Here is a 24,353-nt window from a genome sequence, read left to right on the forward strand (position 1 = left end):
CTTCATCAGTTTCAGTGCCACGACGTCCAGAGGCACCATCTTCTTCATTGCCACCACGTGGAGGCCCGCCACCACGTTCTATTCGTGGTGGAAGGAGGAGAGATTAGTAGATATATTCACAATCTACTACTTTTTGTCATAGATTACTCATTAGACTTGTAGACTTGTGAATTTGAATTTTGGACCTTTTTGGCTTGGCGGTGACCAAGTGACATATTTTGTAAACATTATTATTTGAATTTTGGACATGACAAATGTTGATAGTTGCTCACTTGCTAGATAAATCATAATATGCTCTATGTTTTATGTTTTATAATATGCTTAAATGTTTTATGTTTTATAATATGCTTAAAAATTTGATGTATGTTTGTAATAGCTAGAATATAGATGATTGTTGTACATACTAGTAACTACAATGGAATCATGGATGCCATATCTATCTTGATTTATGCAAAAATATGCATGTTTTCATGTCTTCTACAATTAATTTGGTATTTGGGATGTTTGTTTTGAGTATAAATGCAAAAAAATATAAAAAATATATATATATAGCAGACGCTTCCGCGGACGCTTCGCTTCCTAGATTTTTGGAAAATGACGCTTCCGCTTCCGCTTCGCTCCCGCTTCGTGCAACATTGATTTTGATGCTCTTGATCTCGAAGCCATCTCAAGAGAAAAGAATAACTTGGCAAATGAACTGGTTGTAGTGGGCATCTAGTTTGCAGTTGTCTGATGAATTGTTAAAGGATAAGGTTAAAATGGAAATTATTTTTAGAACTTTTGTACCTGATAATATGGAGCATTGGTAGGTTTTCGATGATGAGAGACATTTGATTTGCTTTCTTAATAATTTGGATGAATTTGAAAATTTTAAAGTTAGTTGTAAGGAGGATGAATTTGATAACCATGAAGATATAACAAATCCTACTCCTAGGAATATTGTAGCTTTGGAGCAACACTTTGGTTGACATGATGCCACAAAGAAGAAAGATGAAAATAAGATGGATCCAGGGGAGTTCATTGAAGTAAACATTGGTACCTCTAGTGACCCTAAAATTGTGAAAATTGGTAAAGGTACTAGTGATGAAGAGAGAAAAAAGTTGATTGATTTACTTCATGAATATAGGGATGTTTTAGCATTTTCTTATGATGAGTTAAAAGGTTATAGGGAAGATGTCATGGAACACACTATCCCTTTAAAAGATGAAAATGCTAAACCCTTTCGTCAAAAACTTAGGCAAATAAATCCTAAGTTGGCTCCCTTAGTCCAAAAGGAACTTTCAAAGATGCTTGCAGCTGGTATTATTGCTCAAACTAGGCATTCAACATGGTGTTCTAACTTGGTGATTGTTAGAAAAAAGAATGGAATGATCAAACTTTGTGTCGATTTTAGAAACCTTAATCTAGCATGTAAAAAGGATAATTACCCTTTGCCAAACATGGAGACTATGTTGCAAAGAGTAACGGGTTCAGGAATGATGTCATTGCTAGATGGTTTTTCTGGATATAATCAAGTATGGGTTAAGAAAGAGGATCGACACAAAACTACTTTCACCACACCATGGGGAACATTTGAATACATTAGAATGCCTTTTGGATTAACTAACGTTGGAGCTACCTTTCAAAGGGCTATGGACTATGCTTTTAAGGGTTTAATTGGTAAAATCATTGAAATATATCAAGATGATCTTATAGTTTTTTCTAAGGATGGTATCAGTCATATAGATCATCTTAGGCAAGTTTTTGATAGATGCAGAGAGTCTGGAATCTCCTTGAATCCTGTGAAATTTGTATTTGGAGTAACTGAAGGGAAGTTGCTTGGTCACATCATCTCCAAAGATGGGATCAAGATAGACCCTGAAAGGGTTGAGGCAATCCAAAAGATTCCTCTTCCTCGTAATCTCAAATCCCTTCAGTCCTTCCATGGAAAGACAAACTTTCTTAGGAGATTTATTCCAAATTATGCTAAGATATCTAAGCCTATTCAAAGTCTTCTAAAAAAAGATGCTAAATTTTTGTGGAAAGAAGATGGTAAAAAGGCTTTTCGGGAGATCAAGGGTACTATTGTGAAAGCTCCTGTTCTAGCCAGCCTTAATTACTCGAGATTTCATGGTCTTTTCTTTTGCTTCAGAGGGCACAATTGTTGGTGTCTTGTTATAAAAGAATAAGGAAGGTCACGAGCAACCTATTGCTTTCATGAGTAGAACACTTCAAAATTTTGAGTTAAATTATACTACCAGCGAAAAGCAAAGCATATGCCTTGGTCAAGTCCCTCAAGCATTTTAGGACTTATGCAGGTTATTCCAAAATCATTGCTTTTGTCCCACATTCTGTTATTAAAGATATATTAACTCAAACTAATTGCTTAGGGACTCGTGCTAGGTGGGTTACTAAGATCCAAGAGTATGACTTGGAAATTAGACCCACTAAGTTGGTCAAAGGTCAAGGATTGGATGAGATGTTGACTGAAGGTAATGAAAAGGTTCTTGGTTTGATCTATCTGAATGATTCATCTCCACCTGAGTTGCAGAGAATCGAGATTAGGAGAGCATGATTGGTACAAAGACATTATTTATTATTTGTTCAATCTTACATGTCCTAACCATTTAGTTGCTCATAAAAGAAGGGCTCTTAGATTGAAAGCAACTAAGTATCACCTCATGAAGGATGCCCTAGGATGGAGGAATCATGAAGGTATAGTACTTAGGTGCATTGATGAAATTGAATCTAGAAAGTTAATTTCCAAATTTCATTCAAGATTTTGTGGTGGCCATTATGTTGCAAAAACTCCTACCCACAAAATTCTTAGAGTTGGTTATTACTAGCCTTCAATTTTCTCTAATGTGCATAAGTTTGTTAGGAGTTGCCAAGCCTGTCAACTATTCACTGGGAAATAGAAGTTAGTTGCCCTACCCTTACAACCTGCAGTTGTGGAGGCGCCTTTTCAACATTGGCGTTTCGATTTCATTGGGAAATTTCATGAAAATTCTAGCAATGGCTACTCATGGATATTAATTGCTACTGATTATTTCACTAAATGGGTAGAAGTCATTCCTGCTAAGAATGCCACTGAAAAGGTTATTATGGATTTTATTGAAAATCAAATCATTACTAGATTTGGCGTCCCAGCTAAAATTACCACTGATAATGCCAAAGCTTTTAGTTCTACAGAGTTTTCATCTTTTTGCTTTAAGTATGGCATTCTTTTATCTCATTCATCTAACTACTATCCTCAAGGTAATGGCCTTGCAAAATCAAGTAATAAAAATCTTATAACCATTATCAAGAAGATAGTAGGAGATAATAAACAGTCTTGGGATAGCAAAATCAAGTATGCATTATGGGCAGATAGGATTACAAAGAAAAAAGCTACTGGTAAAAGTCCCTTTGAATTGGTTTATGGTTTGGATGTAACTCTACTTGTGCACCTTAAATTTCCAGCTTATCAACTCCTTTAGCATTTTTCCACTGATAAAGATGTTGTCCAAAATAGAATTGATCAAATTATGGAGTTAGATGAAACTCGAAGAAAAGCTTTTGATAATATATGTAAAAGTCAATCTAATGTTAAGAAAATCTTTGATAAATCTTCTCGAGCTAGATCTTTGCAAGTTGGAGATATGGTGTTGCTTTGGGATCACAGGAATGAGAAACTAGGAAGTCACAAGAAATTTGACAATTTGTGGCTGGGTCCTTACATTATCAAAGGCATCGTCGGACCAAATTCATTTCACTTGAGCACATTGGAGGGTGAACCACTTGACTTACCTGCAAATGGCCAAATTCTCAAGTTGTTCTTCAAAGATGACATCTGATGCCATAGGGCATCCTCTGTATTGTATTTCTAACCCTACTCCTTGTTATTTATTTTTGTTGTTAAAATAGTTTTCATTTCAGCATTATGTTTCATAGATTAAATTTCATTTATGTCCCAAGATTAGATTTACGTCTCACGTTAGTAGAATTGTCACTAGTTACAAAGCTTCTATTTCAAAGATGACATCTCATACCCTAGGGCATCCTCTGTATTGTATTTCTAACCCTACTCCTTGTTATTTATTTTTGTTGTTAAAATAGTTTTCATTTCAGCATTATGTTTCATAGATTAAATTTCATTTATGTCTCTAGATTAGATTTACGTTTCATGTTAGTAGAATTGTTACTGGTTACAGAGCTTCTATTTCATGTACTTAATGTTATATGATGATTTTTGGATTATATTTGGATGGACGCTACTTATATGAACTTGTGTGTTGCTTGGGTGCAGATTCTGGATTCTCACATTCCTTCAGTGAAGCAACATGTCCCCAAGTAGAGCTAGATGTTGACCACTCTGTGTCAACTACCCTATAGCAGTACACAATTTTTGCAAAGAATTCCATCATGTTCGAGCAATCAGATTATACTAGATTCATCATCGTCAATCGTCAGTTTATTAGAGTTGTAAACCCATTCTACAAAATTTTAATGTACATGATGCTAATAAGACCATATATGTATGTAACAACCTAGATAAGCCTATTATCCTAGATTTTCATCCTAGAAGGTTTTTTGTCTCACTGATTCATTTGTATTTCTAAACACAGATGATTGACAGAGTTTTTCCCTCCCGCCTCACCCCAAAGCTAGGGTGGAATTTTTAGTCAAAGTCTTAAGTGAGTCCTAATGTTTTAATCAAAGCTTTTGTAAAACTGATTTAAGAATAATTTAAGCTAATTGACTAAATTATTTTATTACAAATCATTTGGTAATTGGGTAATAAATTGAGGGTCTATAACGAACAGGTGTCCCCCCTTTGAAGGTTGAAATGTAATTATCTTATGTAAAAAATATTTTTGTGCATGGTCCCTCATACATAGACACCTTGGCTAAAATTTTAGAAGGTGGAGAATTATTAATATCCTTAAGTGTCAATTAATTAAATTTATGGCAAAAATAAATTAAAATCCAAGCCAGAAACTTAATTGATTAGAGTCAAAATTAAGGTCCTAAATAAATTAAATTCTTCAAGTGGAAAAATTCGTGGGTCTTCAAAAAAAAATTGGAAGTCCCCCACCAAGGGAATATTGGAAATTTCAAAAAAATTGGACCCTTGGACCTTGGTGGTTAAGTCAAAGTCAATTTTTTGAGAAAATTAGCTCAAAATAATTATTTTTGAGTTAATAAAAATAGTTTAAAAGAGAAATTCAAAAATCCCTGAAAGACAAAGATTTTCGACAGTGGAGATTAAAATATGATTAAACATTTATCAACAATCGAAATTATTTTGACGGGGATCAGACCAACTAGTCGTTATTTTCTACTTAGAGGATTTAGCTATAAATTAGAAGCCATTTGCTTCTCAAATTACAAGAAAATTTTGTAAAAAAAGCTCTGAGTCAAGCTCTGCTACTGTAATATTTTTCTGGAAATAATAAAAAGGCTTTGGAGTTTATTCATGGTGGTGTTCCTCTTCTGTTTCTTTAAGTAAATTTTTTGGATCATGTTCTTAATGCTCTATTGAATAATATTTTAGAAGTTATTGTTTCATTATCCAATGATTAAATTAACTATTTGCACAGGGATCTTGCTTTAATTACTGGGTTTAGAGAAACATTTTAACTTGATTGATCTAGCATGTATCTCTAAATCTTGAGGATTATGGTGTCTATCTAGCCCCTATTGATCTAATAACTTGATCGTAAGTGTGCAAAGAATTTTTGGTATTTAGATCTTGGGTGTGAGGGAAAGTCTTTGGTTGAACCAGCCAACTACCAAGACAAAAAGGCTCAAGAGCCCACTTTGTTTAATTTCAAAGCCTGTTTAACGATTGGTTTTTCATAGATCTTGGACATTGCTCACCCATTTAAATTATTTTACTCATCTATTTTTATCTATTGTGCATTAAATGTATAGATTTGCTTATAAGAGCCATAAATCATTGTGAATATTGTAAAATAAAATTTTGTAAATAATTTTATTTTCCAACCCTTGTGTGCAGCTAGAGTTTTGGGGTTTTGGGATTTATTTTAATTTTTTGCATACATAGTTAAATTTCAAGGCCTATTTAACGATTGGTTTTGCATAGATCTTGGCCATTGCTCATCCATTTAGATTATTTTACTCATCTATTTTTATCTATTGTGCATTAAATGTATAGATCTGCTTATAAGAGCCATAAATTATTGTGAATATTGTAAAATAAAATTTTGTAAATAATTTTATTTTCCAACCATTATGTGCAGCTCTAGTTTTGGGGTTTTGGGGTTTATTTTAATTTTTTGTATATATTGGGGTTTTGGGCTCTTGTAATTTTATTTGTGCAGGTGAACTTCAAGCTAGATCTGAGGATATTCCGAGGGTTTCAAGGGTTTCTAAATCTTGAAGGTTATGGTGTCTATCTAGCCCCTATTGATCTAATAACTTGATCTTAAGTGTGTAGAGAATTTATGGTATTTAGATCTTGGGCATGAGGGGAAGTCTTTGGTTGGACCAGCCAACTCCCAAGACAAGAAAGCTTAAGAGCCCACTTTGTTAAATTTCAAGGCTTATTTAACAATTGGTTTTGTAGAGATCTTGGCCATTGCTCACCCATTTAAATTATTTTACTCATCTATTTTTATCTATTGTGCATTTAATGAATAGATCTGCTTATAAGAGCCATAAATCATTGTGAATATTGTAAAATAAAATTTTGTAAATAATTTTATTTTCTAACCCTTGTGTGCAGCTGGGGTTTTGGGGTTTTGGGATTTATTTTAATTTTTTGTATATATTGGGGTTTTGGGCTCTTGTAATTTTATTTGTGCAAGTGAACTTCAAGCTAGATTTGAAGATATTTAGAGGATTTCAAGGGTTTCAGGCCTTGAAATTTTTTGAGAGGGTTTCTAGAGGTGGATCTAGGCCTAGGAAATCAAGATCCACCATTTTTTTTCTCTCCAAGCTCAATGCTCAAGCCCAAGATCAAGCCATCAGCCTTCAAGAGAATATTTAGTGGCATTTTTTGGGAAAATTTGGGAAATATGAAGCAAATTTGAAAATTTATTTGGCCTTCGTTGGCCCTCCAAACCGTGCCATCAGCCTAAGGAGGCTCCTCCTCCTTGCCACAGCCCTCCTTCCTCCGCACTGCCCTTCCTCCCTGCTTGCCGTGGCCTCCTAACCCTCTATCCTCAACGCAGACCCTCCTTTACCTTCTGCTGCCCTCCGCTGACCCTAGAAACCCTGCGGCAGCCCCTACTTCCCTCCAAGCCTGCCGCAGCCTCCAAACCCCTCCTCCATCTCTGTCCCTGCCGCAAGCCCTACTGCCTATGTTTTCAAGGCCGCAGGCCTCCATTGCCCTAGACGGCAGACCTTAAAGCCTCTCCAGCCATAGCTCTCAGCCTAAGTGGGCCTTATTGCCCTCTTTTCCTCACTGTTTGGTAATCAACTGATTTCTGGGCTAAAATTTGTTGGATTTTGCAGAAATATTGGGGTGAAACTGGTGCTTGGACTACCTTTTGGGAAATTTTGTTGACAAGTTGGGCAAGTGTCTCCAAGCCCAAAGGGCTCAAGGGTTTGATCTCTGAACCTTATTCATCTCACTGTTTGCTACAGCTGCCTAATATCTTTCTAACAGTGGTCAAATACATGTCTAAGTGGCGTGAAATAAATTGACAATCTATATAATACATTGAAGGGTCACTTAAGCATATTTGGGCATTATTTGTTTGACTAAATCATAAGTTTTGGTGATTGTCATCTCTGCATTTGAAGTCTGATATAGTGACAGTGACATAAGTTTTACTTGAGTATCTTAAAATCATCCAACAAAACATATAAGCAAAGTAACAATTTATTGCATCAATTGGCTTGTTGTTTTTGGCTCATTGCATGGCTTATTGCTGACTGTCATAAGCATTATAAAGGTCTGAAAATACATCAATTGCATAAGCACATTTTCACTGTTTGTTCTCTATCTCAAGCATTCTAATTTGTCTCAAAAGGAATAAGGATTTTAGGACTGTTTGGCACATTTAGCATTGAAATATCTCACTGCTGTCCTAATTATCATAAGAGATTCACTGTTGCAATAAGTTAGCTTACTGCTGTCATAAAATGACTTCACTTGTTCATGTGCTTTGATGATGATTGTTTGTAATTGGAGGCATTGTTCACATTAAGTTGCTAAAGTATTTGACAATCATCCAACAAAACATATAAGCAAAGTAACAATTTATTGCATCAATTGGCTTGTTGTTTTTGGCTCATTGCATAGCTTATTGCTGACTGTCATAACTCATAAGCATTATAAAGGTCTGAAAATACATCAATTGCATAAGCACATTTTCACTGTTTGTTCTCCATCTCAAGCATTCTAATTTGTCTCAAAAGGAGTAAGGATTTTAGGACTGTTTGGGCACATTTAGCATTGAAATATCTCACTACTGTCCTAATTACCATAAGAGATTCACTGTTGCAATAAGTTGGCTTACTGCTGTCATAAAATGCTTTCACTTGTTCATGTGCTTTGATGATGATTGTTTGTAATTGAAGGCATTGTTTACATTAGGTTGCTAAAGGATTTGACAATTGATGAAGTATCTTGTTGTTAATAAGACACTAACACTTGGATTGTTCCTTGTAAGTTCTATAAATTTCAAGTTTGCACTTACAAGCTCTCTCTCTAAAGCACCTAAATCTCTTTGAATGGTTGGCTAGTAAGTGAATCTAAGAGTCCATCGGATATTGGTGTCTCTTGCATATTGATCTAAGCCTAATTGTCATTGACATCTCTTGTTGGCAATAAGGAATCTAATCACAATAATGGCATTATTCCCTAAAAGGCATTGTCTCTTTATTGAAGTAATCCTCTTTCTGAATAACGTAAGTGCTCTCTCTCTCGTTTACTTGTCATCATCATTTCATGATTAATATCTTCTTTTGGATGATAATTTTATCTTGAGCATATTGGTGATTTATATTGTATCGTGGATACCCATTGTATCTTAGTGGCATTTGTCAAATTGGCACATTCTCCTTATGGTAAAGATTGTCTTTGAATATCATTATCAAGTACTTGTTTCTTATTATAGCTTAAGTACTTAATCATTAAGCAAATCTTAGCCTAAGACTCACTCAAAATCCTTTGCATTACATCATTAGTTTAGTTGCATTAATAACTTACCTCCAAGCATAAGCTTGGTTGATAGACTTCTAGGGCCACCCTTCTCATCTAGCTTGAGGGGCTTAGCAACTCTTCGGTGGTTAACACGGTGACCTTGCAATCATCAGAGCCATAGTCTCTGCAGCGCCGGAGGCATCAGATGATAGGAGCCTAACAGAAGATATTGTTAATCGAGCCCTTGCTTGCTAACTGTTGGCCTCCTTCTCATATCCTACCTTGGAGCCTAGCTTCAAAATAGTTAAGGGGAGATCATACTTAGATTAGGCATTTAATTAAAAATAACCAAGATCTTTGCATCACACCTAGGTCTTAGGATTTGCATCGCATATAGGTTAGTGAAGCATCAAAGCAGCAGTTGTCCATCCGGTTACTTGGTCTTAATTCAATAAGCAAGAGTTTTGACTCCATAAGGCACTAATCTCAAATATAAATTTAATCTAATCCTTAAAATCTTGCTAAATTTAACCAGGTAGCTTGGCCACTCAACTGTATCTCTCAGACTTGGTGGTTCCCAACTTGTCCTTCATCATCTCATTTCCATAGGGTCTACCCCCCATAACCTGCTGTTGGGAGACAGCGAGAATGGAGGTTGGGGATCAGGGTGACAGCCCCCAACCTAAGTCGTTGTCGCGGTGCCTGTACAATCTAGCCTGCTGTTGCGAGACGCGAGAACGGAGGTTGGGGATAAGGGTGACAGCCCCCACCCTAAGTCGTTGTCGCGGTGCCTGTACAATCTAAGTGACAACAGTACTAAATTAGGTTGCCTCCTCAAAAATAATGTGAAAATATGGCACTGGCACATGACATAATAATAGCTAAAAGTATGCAATGTCTAAATGTATAAAACATTCATTCAATATTAGGAAGTTACGCAGCTTTATTTATCAGTTATGAAAAGAAAAGAAGAGGTATCCAGAAGCACAAATTGATGTTAACTTCTAGGAAACATTTCCCAGATAACTCCCATCGTTTTCTGTACCATTTCCACACTGGAAAGGTTTCCTGTTTGGAAACAGCTGCAAACTGTCACTTTCACTGCATTGCACTTCACACATGAGATAGAAAAATAATAACCTGAAGTTGCCAATAATCAAGATCTTAGAATCTTCTAGGCTATGCCTAAAACAAAATTACAGCAGATACAAGACTTCACGACTTCAAGCAATTCATAAAACTTTTCTAGAAGGTCCAAAATCAAGGGAAAATGCAAGGGCAGAAAGAATCATAATCTAACAAACTTCAGAGGGCATCGCAATTTGTTCTAAGCAGCCATATAATCGCATGCTAATTACATATCACAATAAGTGACTACAATTTTCAACAAAATACCATGCTATATTGTGCCTTGGAACTGCCACATCATAAAACAAACCCTAAAGTTATTAGCTGTAGCCCACGTCTTTTGCATTAAATCTTTCTCTAAAGTTAATATATGATGGTGTATTTTATAATGGCACACTTTGCATAGGCAGAAGGGACTTACTGTTCCTGCCTCCTTCGAGACTGTACAAGATGAACTCTGTCGCTGCACAGATGTACCCTCACTGAAAACCAGATAAATGCTTTATTCAACACAAGGCAACAGCACAGGAAAAAAATTGACACATGCCCCATCTGAATGTCAAATGTCAATTGTCCAAGGTCAATGATATAGCTATTCAGCATAAAATTGCTTATGCTTTTAGCCAAACGATAAATTATTAAGGCATCAAACTTATAATCTCAATGAAATAACTGAAAAAAGGTAAGTTATGGTTTTAAAACTTACCCGTGCTGATTATCAAGAGGAGACTGATGAGACTGGGTTTTGTATTTGTGTACTGGCAGTGTGTTTATCTCTGCATCACTCATTGAAGGGACACCAGGGGGATTATCTGAGTCCAGTGCTCTCAGTGCCTCGTAGTCTTCAAACATTCAAAACAGTTCATCAGTCAAGAATACAAGGATAAGAAATGTTCTTAGATCTCAAGTTTAACAATCATCTTTCCCTATATATTTTGAGCTCCTGAAATCCAAAACAAATATGAAGCATTGAACAATTATAATTCAATATATAAAAACATGCATTCATGCACAAATACCTAGGTCATCAAATTCACGGTCAAGCAGAGCAAGCTGAAGACGAAGGCCTTGCAACCGGCCTCTTGTTGCAAATGCAATGGTAGGTGGCATACGTAACCGCAGTTCAGTGTGACCTACTAAGCCCCCAGCTGCTGCAGCAACAGCTGCAGCATGTGCCTGGGCCTGAGCTTGAAGCTGTTGACACATTGCATACATCCGTAGGCTGCTTGCCATCAAAAATACACCAAGGCCCAGCCAGAGCTGCATATAATATAATACAGGACCAACATTAAACACATTGTGGGCACGATTTTAAACAGTTATAATCAGAAGTTGAAAAAAGGACAACATAAGAAGGATGCCTGATATCCTGATCTATGATTCAGACAGTTTTTCCTATATCTCAATAAAGGACAACATAAGAAGGATCTGTGATAACCTGATATATAATTTGAAAAAGCTCATATAACTTTTCACAAATCAAGTGTTTTGGTGCATAAACCATACCAGAAAATTTGGAGACATTTGGTGGGAATTCAAGATCATGAACAACAACAGTACTGCAGCAACAATATTAAGACGTCCAGAACACATAGTTAATGTTCAGCATTTATAGAATATACTTGCTAATTAGGAACAGAGCGAAGAATGATACATGCTCAAAGTTTCAAACATACCTGTGGCCAGAAATGCCATAGGATTAGCATTTATTGAGCGTCCACCACCATGTATACGCTGCAAAAGAATGAACAGACACACATTTCAAAGTTGATATCAACCAATAATAGAAGAACCTGAATTCAGCTGACAATAACAATTGAACAACATTTTTTCTGTAATTCCAGTTAATACACTCCAAATGCATAAATCTTTACAGAACAGCATGCATAAATCTATAGAAACTACCAGTAGAGCCATCTGCAGCGAAATACTTATAGAATGAGAATTTTTAAACATACCACAGCACGTCTCTCTGGTATGAAACTGGGAAATCCGCTTTCTATATCCCCCCGTGATCCTCGGAAGACAAAGCTCATGTTTGCAGCAAGAGTACAAATTCTTACAAAGCTCAAAGTCACAACTGCTACCCTCTGGAAAATATAGTGGCGTTTTCATATATCTGGCAATGATGTTATCAGAGAGGAACATAATGATTGAATGAGAAAGCTTTTTCAAACAAACAAGAAGTTATCAAAGTGTTCAGCACTTGTCCGAATTACTGGTTGGACAAACATAACAACGAACATAATTGATATTGTAGCATAAAAACATGGAAAATAATTTCACTTCAAAGTTAAGCGCAATCAAAATAGGGCAGGAAGACTTTTGAACAGAAGATATGTGACTAGTGGAATAGGACCACTGCTGTCTAGAAAGATGCCTTTAATAGGTTTTCTCACTGCAAAATTGAATTAACCCATATTAAGGCCATTTCCCATAGGCAGATACATGAAAGAAATCAATAAAAGAGCTTTAACTGACTAATTTCATATATAATGAACTTGTATGCAAAGCCAAAAATCAATCTGAAAAAGAAGGCCACAATATTACCACTCACACTCTGTACTTACTCCATCGTAAACACACTAACCTGTAATATCTACAAATGAATGCACAGAGATACTGGGAAAGAAATGCAAAGCATGACATGTTACCATTTTTAGGTTCATTCCGGTCCCAAGGTGGAACAAATCTACAGCCTAGATTACATGTCACAAAATTGGCAATTCAGAATTACCTTAAACTATGCATATAGCAAAGATGGCAATCTACTCAGTATTGGTCAAAACATCCATGACTTAAGCAATATAAATTAAAATTGTACAGAATTTATAAATTAAATTAGTGCTGTTGGAGGCAAGAGAAAAGCAGGGACACGCAGCATGAAGTGGAAGCATGAAACAACTTCCAAAGACTCTAAGAGCAAAACATTCCAGGAGCCTTTTTATATAATATAGATTTCTATATATTTTGATGCATATAAAATGGTGAATTAGTTACATAGACCTTTGTAGTAGATTAATGATATTCATTTAAAGCATCAACCATTTAGTACACAAATAACTACAAAGGTCTAGCAGTTATAACTTGTAGCATTGTCATCATATGATCAACCATGACACCAAGTTTCAAGTTTCAACAGATAACTTGGCTCTCTCTCTCTCCAACACAACTCCTCTGAATTTCTCCCGAAATCTGGTCAGTAAATATCTCCTCTTCCTCCTCAGTCAAGTCAAGCCCCTCTTGAGAAAATCTCTTGCTCAAGCGCTCAACAATAATGATGTGTCTTTCACCTCATCATTAGGCTTATTTAATGATTTCATTAGGCCAAATCCCTAACCCTAATTTCCTAAGTGATCAATGGCTAGGATTAAATCCTAAGATACTTCAGATCAATGGTTGAGAATCTGAGATTATATCGTCTAAGTCACTTAAAATATATCACTTAAATTAAGTAACTTACTTATCATTAGAGTTGGGCCTATTAGTTCTCAATAATTAATTATTGAACTTTTCCTAGGTTAATCTTAGGAATTGAACTTTTCCTAAGATAAACTTAGGAAAGAAATCAAAAATCACTTACACCTCGCATGCAAGCACCCAAAGAGGCAAATCGATGTCTTCTCCATGCTAAGACACTAAGCTAGAAGAAGACCTTCTGCAGCTACAGAAATCAACACTCCCTCCTGGCCAGGAAGGGATTCTCCACCACCGTCGGCATGTCCCGGTAAAACACAAACTTCCCCTTCACTGGAGGCTTGGTGAGAATATATGCAATACGCTTCCCTATAGGTATGTACTACAATCTCCCAGCACCTCTTTGGACCATGTCTCTGATAAAGTGATAATTGATCTCTATGTGCTTGGAATTATCGTGAAACATTGGATTCTCCAAAAGCTTGATACGGCTTTGGTTATCGCAGTGTATCACAATAGATCTTATTACCCACCAAATGTGGGTGACCCTTAAGAGAATTTTTTCTCTTATTCATCTCTTCCAGTTGGGAGGCAACAGCCCCTGAGAGCCACTGAGTAACCGATGTGATGTGCCATCCATATCTCCGCCACCTGCATCAGTCATATGTTTCCTCGCCCATTTGCCAAGAGCACATGTTGGAAAGTGGGATTCTGATCAAAAGGTACTTTATTCATTTTGCAATCGAGGTCTTATGCTTGTTTGTATTTGGGCATTTTGACATGGATTATGGGGTAACTTGAAAGAAAGAAGGATCTTTGTCGTGATCTTGTTCCCCCACCTTAAATGGGGGGTTAAATTTCAATCCTAGTCCAGTGTGACCTCCCCTTATGGCCCAATGGGTATAGGAGCACTACTTGGGAGGCCATGATTGAGATAGTGTAACCCCATCTCTCCCTATTCCATACTTACCACTTTCCATCTTACATTACAAACCCCTATTCCACCTCCATTCTTCGGGTTCAACTGACCACTAGTTCACTGGGATTTGGCGCCCACACATCCTCATACCTAAGTAGGACCCAGATATGTACCGTGGGAGGCTGATGTCGCAGAAAGAAATAGAAAGAGCATATGATGGCCACAAGAAAAACAAAAGAATAATCAAAATGCAAAAGATGGTCAGGACTTGCAAAATAGTATATGGGCAAAAGCTAAGCATGACCTCTACCTCACTCATATGGCCATCACCCAGTTCCTGGGCCAATGTTGCCCTATCCCATAGAAGCCAACGAACCCTTGAATGTCCCAACCCCTAAAGGGTGATAAACTGCCCAATCCTCAAGGGGGTAATAACTGTTATACATCATAAAAATCAAGCTCTCATTCCTTGAGCTACCAGCAATAATAGAAAGAAGAATCAAGAAAAAGTAGAAGGCAATTAAAAGGGTGGAAAAAAATCCTGAGGTAACTCATGCATCCATAATTGCTCCCTCCTCACATCTACACCCAAGATGAAGAACCCCATCATAGCTAATCCCTTTGACCATGGCACTTGGCCATGAAGTCTTTTCCCCTCCAATCCATCATTATTCACATGGCACCTATCAATTGAGAGGTGGACCAAAGACATGTCACCCCCCTGGGAGTTGAGGACACCTAATAGGATCATTTATTAACCACTTCTACCTAGGGAGGTAACACCATTATGTAACTAAGGCCCCAATTTCGAAAGAGAAGCCTTGTATGAAGTGTTAATTTTGCCATTTCTTTCAAGCTTGGCTCACTTAGATGCAACAATGATTAAATGTACATAATGGTGAAAGTTGCAAGATTGGATATTGTGTAATTGACAAGTGGCTCCATCTATAGGTCTAGGCAAATTAGCTGGGGTCCAGGTCCTCCGGAGGGACGTATTAACACCCACATGTGACATGTTGACAACCATGGGACTCCGAACAATTGTAGAGCATCATTTTTATCCATGGGCACCTTGATCACCCACATAGTTCTTGCACTCTGCCCTATATCATTTATGGGATGATGCACCCAGACCGGCATACCCCCAATCAGCTTAGCAATACTACAGGGTCAGGCAGTTGATCTAGGGCCCAGATAAGGTTTTTCTCATACCATGAGACATGGGAGGGCTAGCACCATCTCCAATGCCCTCAACGTTGGAGCAGGGTTAGGCATATTGATCCTACAGAGACCCATAAGCCCCGCCCCATTTTGTGCCCCAAACCCAAAACTAGGGTCCATGGGATGATTTTGACAAAGATCTAGGGGCCAACCCTTAGAAGGTGAATTTAGAGGGCCTATACACAAATCAAGGCACTCAAGCTCCCCAACGCAAGCCCTAAGGAAACATTCGCTAGCAAGACATCAACATTTCGGCTTGTGACCTAGACTAGTATTTGCCCATTATTTTAATTGTTAAGAGGGGCTTGTAGGCTAATTAGACATTCGAATGCCTCATATAAATTTAGAACTTGTCATTTGAACTTTTGATCATCATCACTTGAGGTATTTCTGCCTCTCTTGAGTTGAATTCAGACTTGTATCTTTGAGGAGAATTTTGAGTATCTTGATGCACTTTGACATTTGGAGTTGATTTGTCTATCTTTGGAGCTACTCTTTGGATGAATGGAATGGATTCTTTGCTTTTTATCTTGTAAGTGTATCTAGATGTTGAAAAATAATTTTTTACATGTCTAATGCATGGAATTTTATTGATTCTAGTAGTTGCAATTGTGCCCTGATTTGTTGAATACTTATTGAATGAAAATATAGATGATCTATTGCATGCAATACTCATAAATAATGTGTAAATGAATGTCCTTAGTGATGAACTCCTAGTAGCTCTCCCATGAAAAATCCATCTTCCATTGCATAGGTAATTGTATGAATTTTGCTTGCTAGAGCATCAAAATTTTGGCCTCCTTAGAAGCTCTTTGGCTAATCTAATGCATTGAGGACTCCATACTCCCAAGGAACGAGGGACTAGTCCATTTGGTTAGTGATCACATCTTACTTTTATGTATTTTCTCTCTCTCAATTCGGCTCTTTCAAGGCCAAGCTAGGGAACTAGGGCTTGGTGTGAATCCCCAAGCAAGTAGAGTTTTTGGTGGTTGGAGAGCCTAAACATCAAGGGGATCGTATTTGCCACAACATCTATCCTTTTGGTGGGCATCCACTTCAATTTCATCCATAAACTTTCTTGCCCTAGTGGTTTGCCTAAAAAGAAACCCTAGTTTTCCTTGCTTCAACTTAAGGGCTTTCTTGAATCTTCCATGAGCCTTGGCATAGCTGGGAATAGGTATACATCATAGGAAACCTTTTCTCTTTGCCTTGACCTTTGGATACCCCAACACTCATCAAATTTATCAAGCCCTATGTCTTGTGCCCTGTTTTCTAGGTCTCATCATAGAAAGTGAATTGCTTCCTTGTGAAGCCTTGAGCCTAATTTGTGTCTTTCTCAAAGAGCTCCTAGTGAGATCATTTCACACATTAACCTTAGAATACCTATCACAAGTGATCTCTCTCCTACTGGGACTCCTCCCATTGATGAAAGTCTATGAAGAGCAAGGGCGTTTTGGTTGTGGCAACAATGGGCCACTACCCCATTGTTGTCTCTTGGTCTAGTTTATGCCTTGTAGTGTTTCCCTCTCCAAGGCCTGTTAGATTTTGCGGTAACATTTTTGGCATCGTTGTTGGGGACATGAAGAGTGTGTTTTGCACCTAACAACAATATAGATCATTATTTGGCAACTCCATCGGAAGTACGAAGCCCTAGTTCCTCATTGAACTTCAATGCTCTTGTTGACCACACCTATGTCAACGCCCCAATAAGCAAAGTACATGTTAGCAAATAAAAAAGTTTCAAGATCATCTTCATCATGCAGCTTCTAGATTATCACTATAATCCAAATTCTACTGCCCTGTGGGCCTTTATTGTAAAAATGATTCTAGTATGACTATGAAACCATGTAAAAACAACTAGGTAAGCCTTTGATTCTTAGCAAAGAGTTTCACTCTAGGGAGTTTTTTACCCTCTGTCAATTATTCACATTTCCGAACCCAAATAATCGGTTATAGTTTTTCTCCCACACATGCCCCAAAGCTAGAGTGGGGCTTGATGGTAAGGTCTTAGGTGGGTCCTAGTGTTATTTAGTGTATGTATTTTTATCATACTAGATCATGTCTTGAGTCACAGAATTTGGTTAAGTCTAGAGGTCATGTGTCAATTGTAAAAATTCTCCTTCATGATGTAATAAGGTGTTTTGGTGGATGGTTACTCATAATTAGAAACTATCACCAAAATATTTTTTAGACACACTTTGAGGATGTAAAATATGTGTAATCCCCTCTAGATTCATTTTGAAAATTCTCTCCAAGTGAAGAAACGAAATTTTGGAGATGGACATTCCCAAGGAAGAATAAATGTGAAAGACTCACTCCTAAGGAGAAAAATCCCTAAAAATTAGTGGGTCCAAAAGAAGTTATTTTTCTAAGGTCCTCCATCAAGGAAAAAATCAATTTTTTAAGATAAAATGAACTTATGGACCAAGGTGGTTAAGTCATAAGGGATTTTTTAAGGAAAAAATTTTGAAATTTTTTTTTGGAACGGGATCAAAGCCTTCATCAAGGAATTCGAATTTATTCTTCCAGATCAAGGGACAATATTTAATTTTGGCATGGATCAAGCATCAACTAGTTGTTATTCTCTAGGATAAAGTCAAAATTGTGCACTTCCTTGGACCTAGTCGTTATTCTCCAGGATCAAGTCAAAATTGTGCACTTCTTTGGACCTAGTTGTTTTCCACTTGGAGGGGGATCTAGATCTCTCCATTTTCTATATAAGGAAGCTATTTGCTACTCATTTGTCATCGAAAAAAATTGTAATCGAGCTCTAAGTCAAGCTCTACTGGTTGTAATACTTTTTTGGATTAATAAAGCAAATGTCTTTGGGTTTTATTCGTGATGTCATTCCTCTTCATTTTCTTGATCATGTGCTTAATACTCTGCTAGAAAAAAAATGCTAGATTATTATTTCTTTAGCCATTTGTTCGATCAACCATTTGCACAGGTATCTTGCATTAGTTGATGGGTTTTAGAGAAACATTTTAACTTGATCTATCTAGCAGGTATCTCTAGATTTTGAGGGTCATTATGTTATTTATGCTTCTATTGATCTAATAATTTGATTTTAAGTGTGTAGAGACTTCAGGTATTCAGATCTTGGGCATGAGGGGAGTCTTCGGCTAAACCAACCCACTCTCAAGTCAAAAAAAAAAACTGAAGAGCCCATCTGATTAAATTTCATGGCTTATCTAACGATTTGATTTGCAGGGATTTTGGCTATCGCTCACCATAATAATCTATTTTCATCATCTATTTGAATTTATTTGTGCATTAACGAATAGATCTGCTTGTAAGAGCCATAAAACATTGTGAATATTGTACATAATTTTGTAAATAATTTATATCTAACCCTTGTTCATATTTTTCATTTTTTTAATATAGCAGTTGGTGTTTTGTTTGATATTTTTTTGCAGATATCAAGGGGAGATTTTTATCTAGAGGGTGTTTAGCCCTCACCTAGCCTAGACGGCTAGGGTTTGGGCTCTATTTTGCAATACAAAGGCTGGCCATCTAGCATTTTTGGTTCCTCCTTCAAGGCTGCAGCTTCTTTAGGGCTAGATCTAGCCTCTTAAGGTCTAGATCCACCATAATCAAGCATTTTTTTCTTCAACAGTCAGCATTCTTTCAAGGCAGCAACTAGATTTGGCCTCTCGAGGCCTAGATCTACCACTTTTAGGCCCTTTTCCTTGAACGCTCAGTCTATATTGGAGGCTGCAAGCCCTACAAGGGCTGATTTCACTGCAAATTTGAATTTTTTATAAGAGTTTATCATTTAAAAAATTTGCAAACAAATTTTTGTGGCTCTTTTCATCATATTCTTGGCATCAATCTAAATATCTAACTAGTTTGCATTGCAGGCTCACTGAAAAATTTGGAAGGCCAAGACCTGGTCACAAAGGCCTTTTGGGGTCAGCTGCAAGAGTATTTGGCCACTTGGGCCTGGCCATAGGCCTGTCTTAGCATATTTAGGGTAGCCGCAGAGGTTTTGAGGCTGGCCACAGACCTAGCCTTGCTTAATTACCCTAGCCACAAACCTTGGAGGGGCTGTAAACTCATTGCAATTTGTTATTATCCTAATCTCCTTGTTTTGCAGGCCTAAACAATTTTTTTTTGCAAGGGTTCAGTATTAGTTTCTCATTAAAAAATTGCCATTATAATATCTGATCCATTGAAAGGCTAATAAAATTTGTTTTCAAGCTAGCTGTGTTTGAATTGAATTAATATCATCATTTGGGCAAGGGTTTTTTTTTGGCTGGGAAACTCGTTCTACTTATCAAGGCTTTCTCCTCTTACCTAGCCGCAGGCCTAGAGCCTCCCTGGCCTTGGCTGCAGGCCATTTGAAAGTCTGATCACTGTTGCATATTAGTATAGGGCTAATGTTCTTTTGGTTGCAGGAACAGTGTTGCTTTGTTGAAGGGTTTCATCATTTGCTTGAAGCCTAGGCATTGACATTTAGCCTCTAGACTTGATATGTCAACCTTTGGAGTGGGTTGCAAGGCATTGGAATCTTGATTCTCCTCCACAGTCACCTATTGCAGACTGTCTAAACATATCAGACCTGAAGCATCACATAACATAGCCTAATCACATTAAATATTAACAATATTAACCCTAAAAATATTCTAAATATAACACATAATACTCACAAGAATAGTTTAAAGTTTTGGGCTCTCATTCCTTGCATATTTGGGTAACTGATTTGGGTATTGGAAGACTGATATTTTCGCTACAGTGGTCTGATTTGCAATTGCAGAGGTCTGATTTGATATAACAGAGGCATCTTCCAAGTGCGGCATGAGTGTGTCTAGCATCAAACTGTATATTGGCATTGTTCCTTGCATCTTGAAAACCAGTCTTGTAGATTGATCTGATCTTGTGGACTGATATAGCTAATCAGTAGCTACAGCAAGCTTATCTTTTGCTGACAGTGGTATATTGGAGGTCCTTGCTTGTCAAATTTGAGAGGGCTAGTTTGTTATTTCACTGCTTCTCATTTGACCATGAGGAGTGATTGGTGACCCTAAAAGAACTTTCATTTGTAACTTTCCTCAAGGCATCAAAAGCAATGTTGCGAAAATTGCAATTGGGATTAAATCGGCAAGGGTCCAAAATCGGAAAAAAATCGAAAAAATCAGGATAAAATCAGTAAAAATCAGCAAAATTTAAAAAACAAAAATATATATATATAAATACAATAATCAATTTTTTTCCCAAAAAATTGAAAAAATTGCCGATTTAATTGCTCCAGGCAAAAAATTGTGATCGCGATTTTCGCAACACTGATCAAAAGACCTTTCTTCTGTCTAAAGGTCTCTTTTGCAACATTGACAACAAGACTGTTGTATTGCAGGGGTATTTATCACTGAAGAAGCAGCCTCTTTTTGTAGCAATGACTCATATCTGTACCTTGCAAATTGTTGAGTAAAGAAGTTTCCTCTTGTTTTCATCTAGGACTGTGAGCCTTTCTCACTGTCATCAATTTGCTGGAGGACCAGAGAGCTTGAAATTAGATCCTTTAAGAACAATTGAAGTCATCAATTTGCTTCTCCCTTGAGGAGATTGTTGGTTTTGGTAAAAGCTATCATCTTCATTGTAAGCTACTGGAGTGAAGAGCCTTTCAATCTGTCAAAAGCCTTCTTTTCTTTGTAATTCTCATTAATAAAAAGTAAATTTTTCTCTTGGGGAGGTTGGGACCTGGATCCCTTGGCATACTCCATCTCCTTATTTAAAAGGGAGAACTAACATACTAACTGACTTCTGCTTACTAACTTGCTCTTTTGCATTTGCAATCTAACTTTATTAAATTGCATCCTAAAATCTAATTCTTTAAATCGCATTTCTAACTTGCATTGCTACTTGATCTAATTGCTCTTGAGTATCTTGTCTCTTATCTAATTGCAATTAAAGATTAAGTAGTAGTTTCACTTATATCTTGTTAGTAGTCTCATTTTCCATGTTATTAAGTGTGATATCTCTATAAATTTCTTGCTTGTTCAACTGTCTAAATAAGTGAGAACACCTAATAGGCACACTATTATCTAAAGGCGTTGTGGTTTTGCTCTAACATCTAATTACCATCTAATTGTTTCATTGAGTTGTTTTGGAACATTGTCATAAGCTAGCTCTAAAGGCATTGTGGTTTTGCTCTAACATCTAACTGTTTCATTGAGTTGTTTTGGAACATTGTCATAAGCTAGCAATCTTGTATCTAGGAAGTATCTATTTCATTTGTGGTTGCAAGCATATTGGCATCTTGCGAATCTTGACATCATTGTCATCTCATTGAAGCAATTGCATTTGTCATTTTGCATTTTAGTTCCTAATTTGTATCTTAAAACTTGCCTCCAAGCATAAACTCAGTTGTATAGAAAGTTTAGGCAACCTTTTCCATTATTCAACTTGAGGAACTTGACCCTTACCCAATGGTTAATACAGGTGACCTTGCAGTTCTCTTGTGGGCAATCCCTTGTAGGAACGGAGGGACTTGGGTCGTTAGAACTCCAGGGTAGGCATCATTAATGAGGCCTTAGCCTCTTTCCCCTAGACTTCTTTCTACAACCTTGTGTAAGACCTGTCCCAAAACAGTTGAGGAAAAGGATTCATCTAGATTAGGCATTAAATAAAATCAACCAAGACCTTTGCATCTCACATAGCTTAGTTTGCATCTCATCTATCTAACTTTCTCTCTTGTGGCATACTGTTGATTTTGAGCATTATATTTTCCTTGCAGCATTATATTACTGCTCTTGTACTTATCTTTACATTACTTGCTCATTGTTCCTTCATATTGTCATATTTTACTTGAGCATTTCTCTCAAAGTACAAGTTATTACTCTTAAGCATTTCTCTCAAAGTACAAGTTATTACTCTTGAGCATTTCTCTCAAAGTACAAGTTATTACTCTTGCAAGTTACATTTATCTGTTCATACTTTAATATTGTGTCATTTTCTTATACTAACACTTTCCTTGCAGCACTACTTATATCTTGGAATATTATCTTGTGCAAATATTTACACTTGTGCATTGTTATCAGGGCGCTGATCTATAATCTGTTAATCTCATTATTGCCATATAGATCTTAAACTGAATTTATCATTTAATACAAAAACATTGCTCATCAAAAATTTCACTTGCTATATCTATCCAACTCCAAGTTGTCTAGAGTGGTAGTGATCTTGCCCTTAGTCTCCTAAGACTTGTTGTTCCAACAAGTTTTCCGCTCATCATCATCTTTAGGGACTACCCCCTTGACTTAGCTAGGAGAGAATCTAAACGGAGTGAGTAGGGATCAGAGTGACAGCCCCTACTCTGAGCATTGTGCCTTAGGTGTACACTTTGGGCGACAATAGTTCCAATGCTTGTAGGGTGAAGCAAACATTCTTTAAGAAACCTTGAATTAATCCTAAAGACTCTACATTTGGTTGTTATGCAAAGTTCAAAGGAATGGCTCATTGGAAGTTGCGTGAGATATTCCCTGACATCCCAAGATTTGATGGTAATCCATTATTCGCACTTGATCACGTAGCAGAATTCATCTCATATGTTTCAAGAGAGAACATCACTCACCAGGATTAGGATGCTTTGGTAAAATTATTTATTGATTCTCTTGGAACATGTCAAATCAATGATCTTTGTGACCCTACTAGCACCACTTCATTTGAAGTTTTGATTGATAAATTTCTTCAGTATTGGAGATCACAATTCATCACTGATGAAGATGCATGCAAAATCTTGGCCATAAACCAATTTTGTTTTCGTATTTCTGAAAATGCAAAGGAATATTATCGTCATCCACAAGTTAATGTTCCTTTGATTGATCAAAAAGATAAAACCCAGACCATCTTTGTGATGAAGAAATAAGCTCGATGTTCCTCATGCCAACCAAGAGAGTAAAAATGTTTGGAATCAAGAAAATTTCCAAATACTTTGAGAGGATGTGAATGAATACAAGAAGTATTGCAAGCAGCTAACTGAAAATTGCCATAATATGACTCTCCTACTGAACCTATGTGTTGAACGAAAGAAGGAATTCAATGAAGTGCAACATGAATATGAAAGGGATCCCACCAACATCCTCTACCTTGAACTCATTTACAAGTACTATGTAGTTAACATTTTGTGTGATGTTGTCCAGGAGAAAAATCACAAGCCACATCAGGGCAGCGAACGATTTCACTCCATCCCCAAGGAGATCCTAGAGTTGGATACACTAGAGGAGGCTTGGGGTGATCCTAAGGAAGTCGCAAATATGGAAAATCATGGTCCCTCAGATAGTCAAGAAGATGAGGAATGTATAGAAGATTTTTGGGTTGTAGGTTTGGGAATTGACTATGATGGTCAAGAAGAAGAGAATATTATAGAACCCCTAAAAGATGAAGACCATGTGGATCAACATAAAGTATTTCCGCATGCACCAAGTCATGAGTTTTATCCTGATGAATGGAAGGGCTTCCTCTTTATGTTTCAAAATGATGTCTAGCCTGCCACAACCGCTGAAGAAGAGTTTGATGACCATCTAGGGCAATCAGTTGATAGCGCTAGTGCAGCAAGCACTGGGAAGGATTCTCAACTCCTTGATATCACGGAGA

The 24,353-nt window shown here is 37.0% G+C and overlaps 1 protein-coding gene and 1 long non-coding RNA gene across 3 annotated transcripts in view; both read right to left on the minus strand.

Annotated features, from left to right (window-relative positions):
* The window catches only part of SDIR1 (RING/U-box superfamily protein), a 102,841-nt gene that overhangs the window by 51,326 nt on the left and 27,162 nt on the right, over positions 1-24,353 (minus strand). Inside the window, exons 2-7 of one of the 2 annotated variants that reach the window (XM_089384415.1) lie at positions 12,163-12,294; positions 11,881-11,938; positions 11,711-11,763; positions 11,224-11,464; positions 10,911-11,046; positions 10,626-10,686 (exon numbers count right to left, since the gene is read on the minus strand). In XM_089384415.1, coding sequence (XP_089240541.1) covers positions 10,626-10,686; positions 10,911-11,046; positions 11,224-11,464; positions 11,711-11,763; positions 11,881-11,938; positions 12,163-12,240 — 627 coding nt within the window. In that variant the 5' untranslated portion in view covers positions 12,241-12,294. Of the gene's footprint in view, positions 1-10,625; positions 10,687-10,910; positions 11,047-11,223; positions 11,465-11,710; positions 11,764-11,880; positions 11,939-12,162; positions 12,324-24,353 lie in introns of both variants that reach the window. The other variant, XM_089384414.1, reaches the window with a different exon arrangement.
* On the minus strand, positions 9,121-10,613 carry LOC149219593 (uncharacterized). Its single transcript, XR_016249244.1, has 3 exons — positions 10,014-10,613; positions 9,630-9,876; positions 9,121-9,365 (listed from the first exon to the last, which is right to left on the minus strand). It is a non-coding gene; the product is annotated as an uncharacterized LOC149219593 (long non-coding RNA).

The sequence above is a fragment of the Pinus tabuliformis genome, chromosome Q, assembly GCF_031772625.1.
Source record: "Pinus tabuliformis cultivar Carrire ecotype Pingquan chromosome Q, CPIR1, whole genome shotgun sequence".
In the NCBI taxonomy this organism is placed as follows: Eukaryota; Viridiplantae; Streptophyta; class Pinopsida; order Pinales; family Pinaceae; genus Pinus; species Pinus tabuliformis.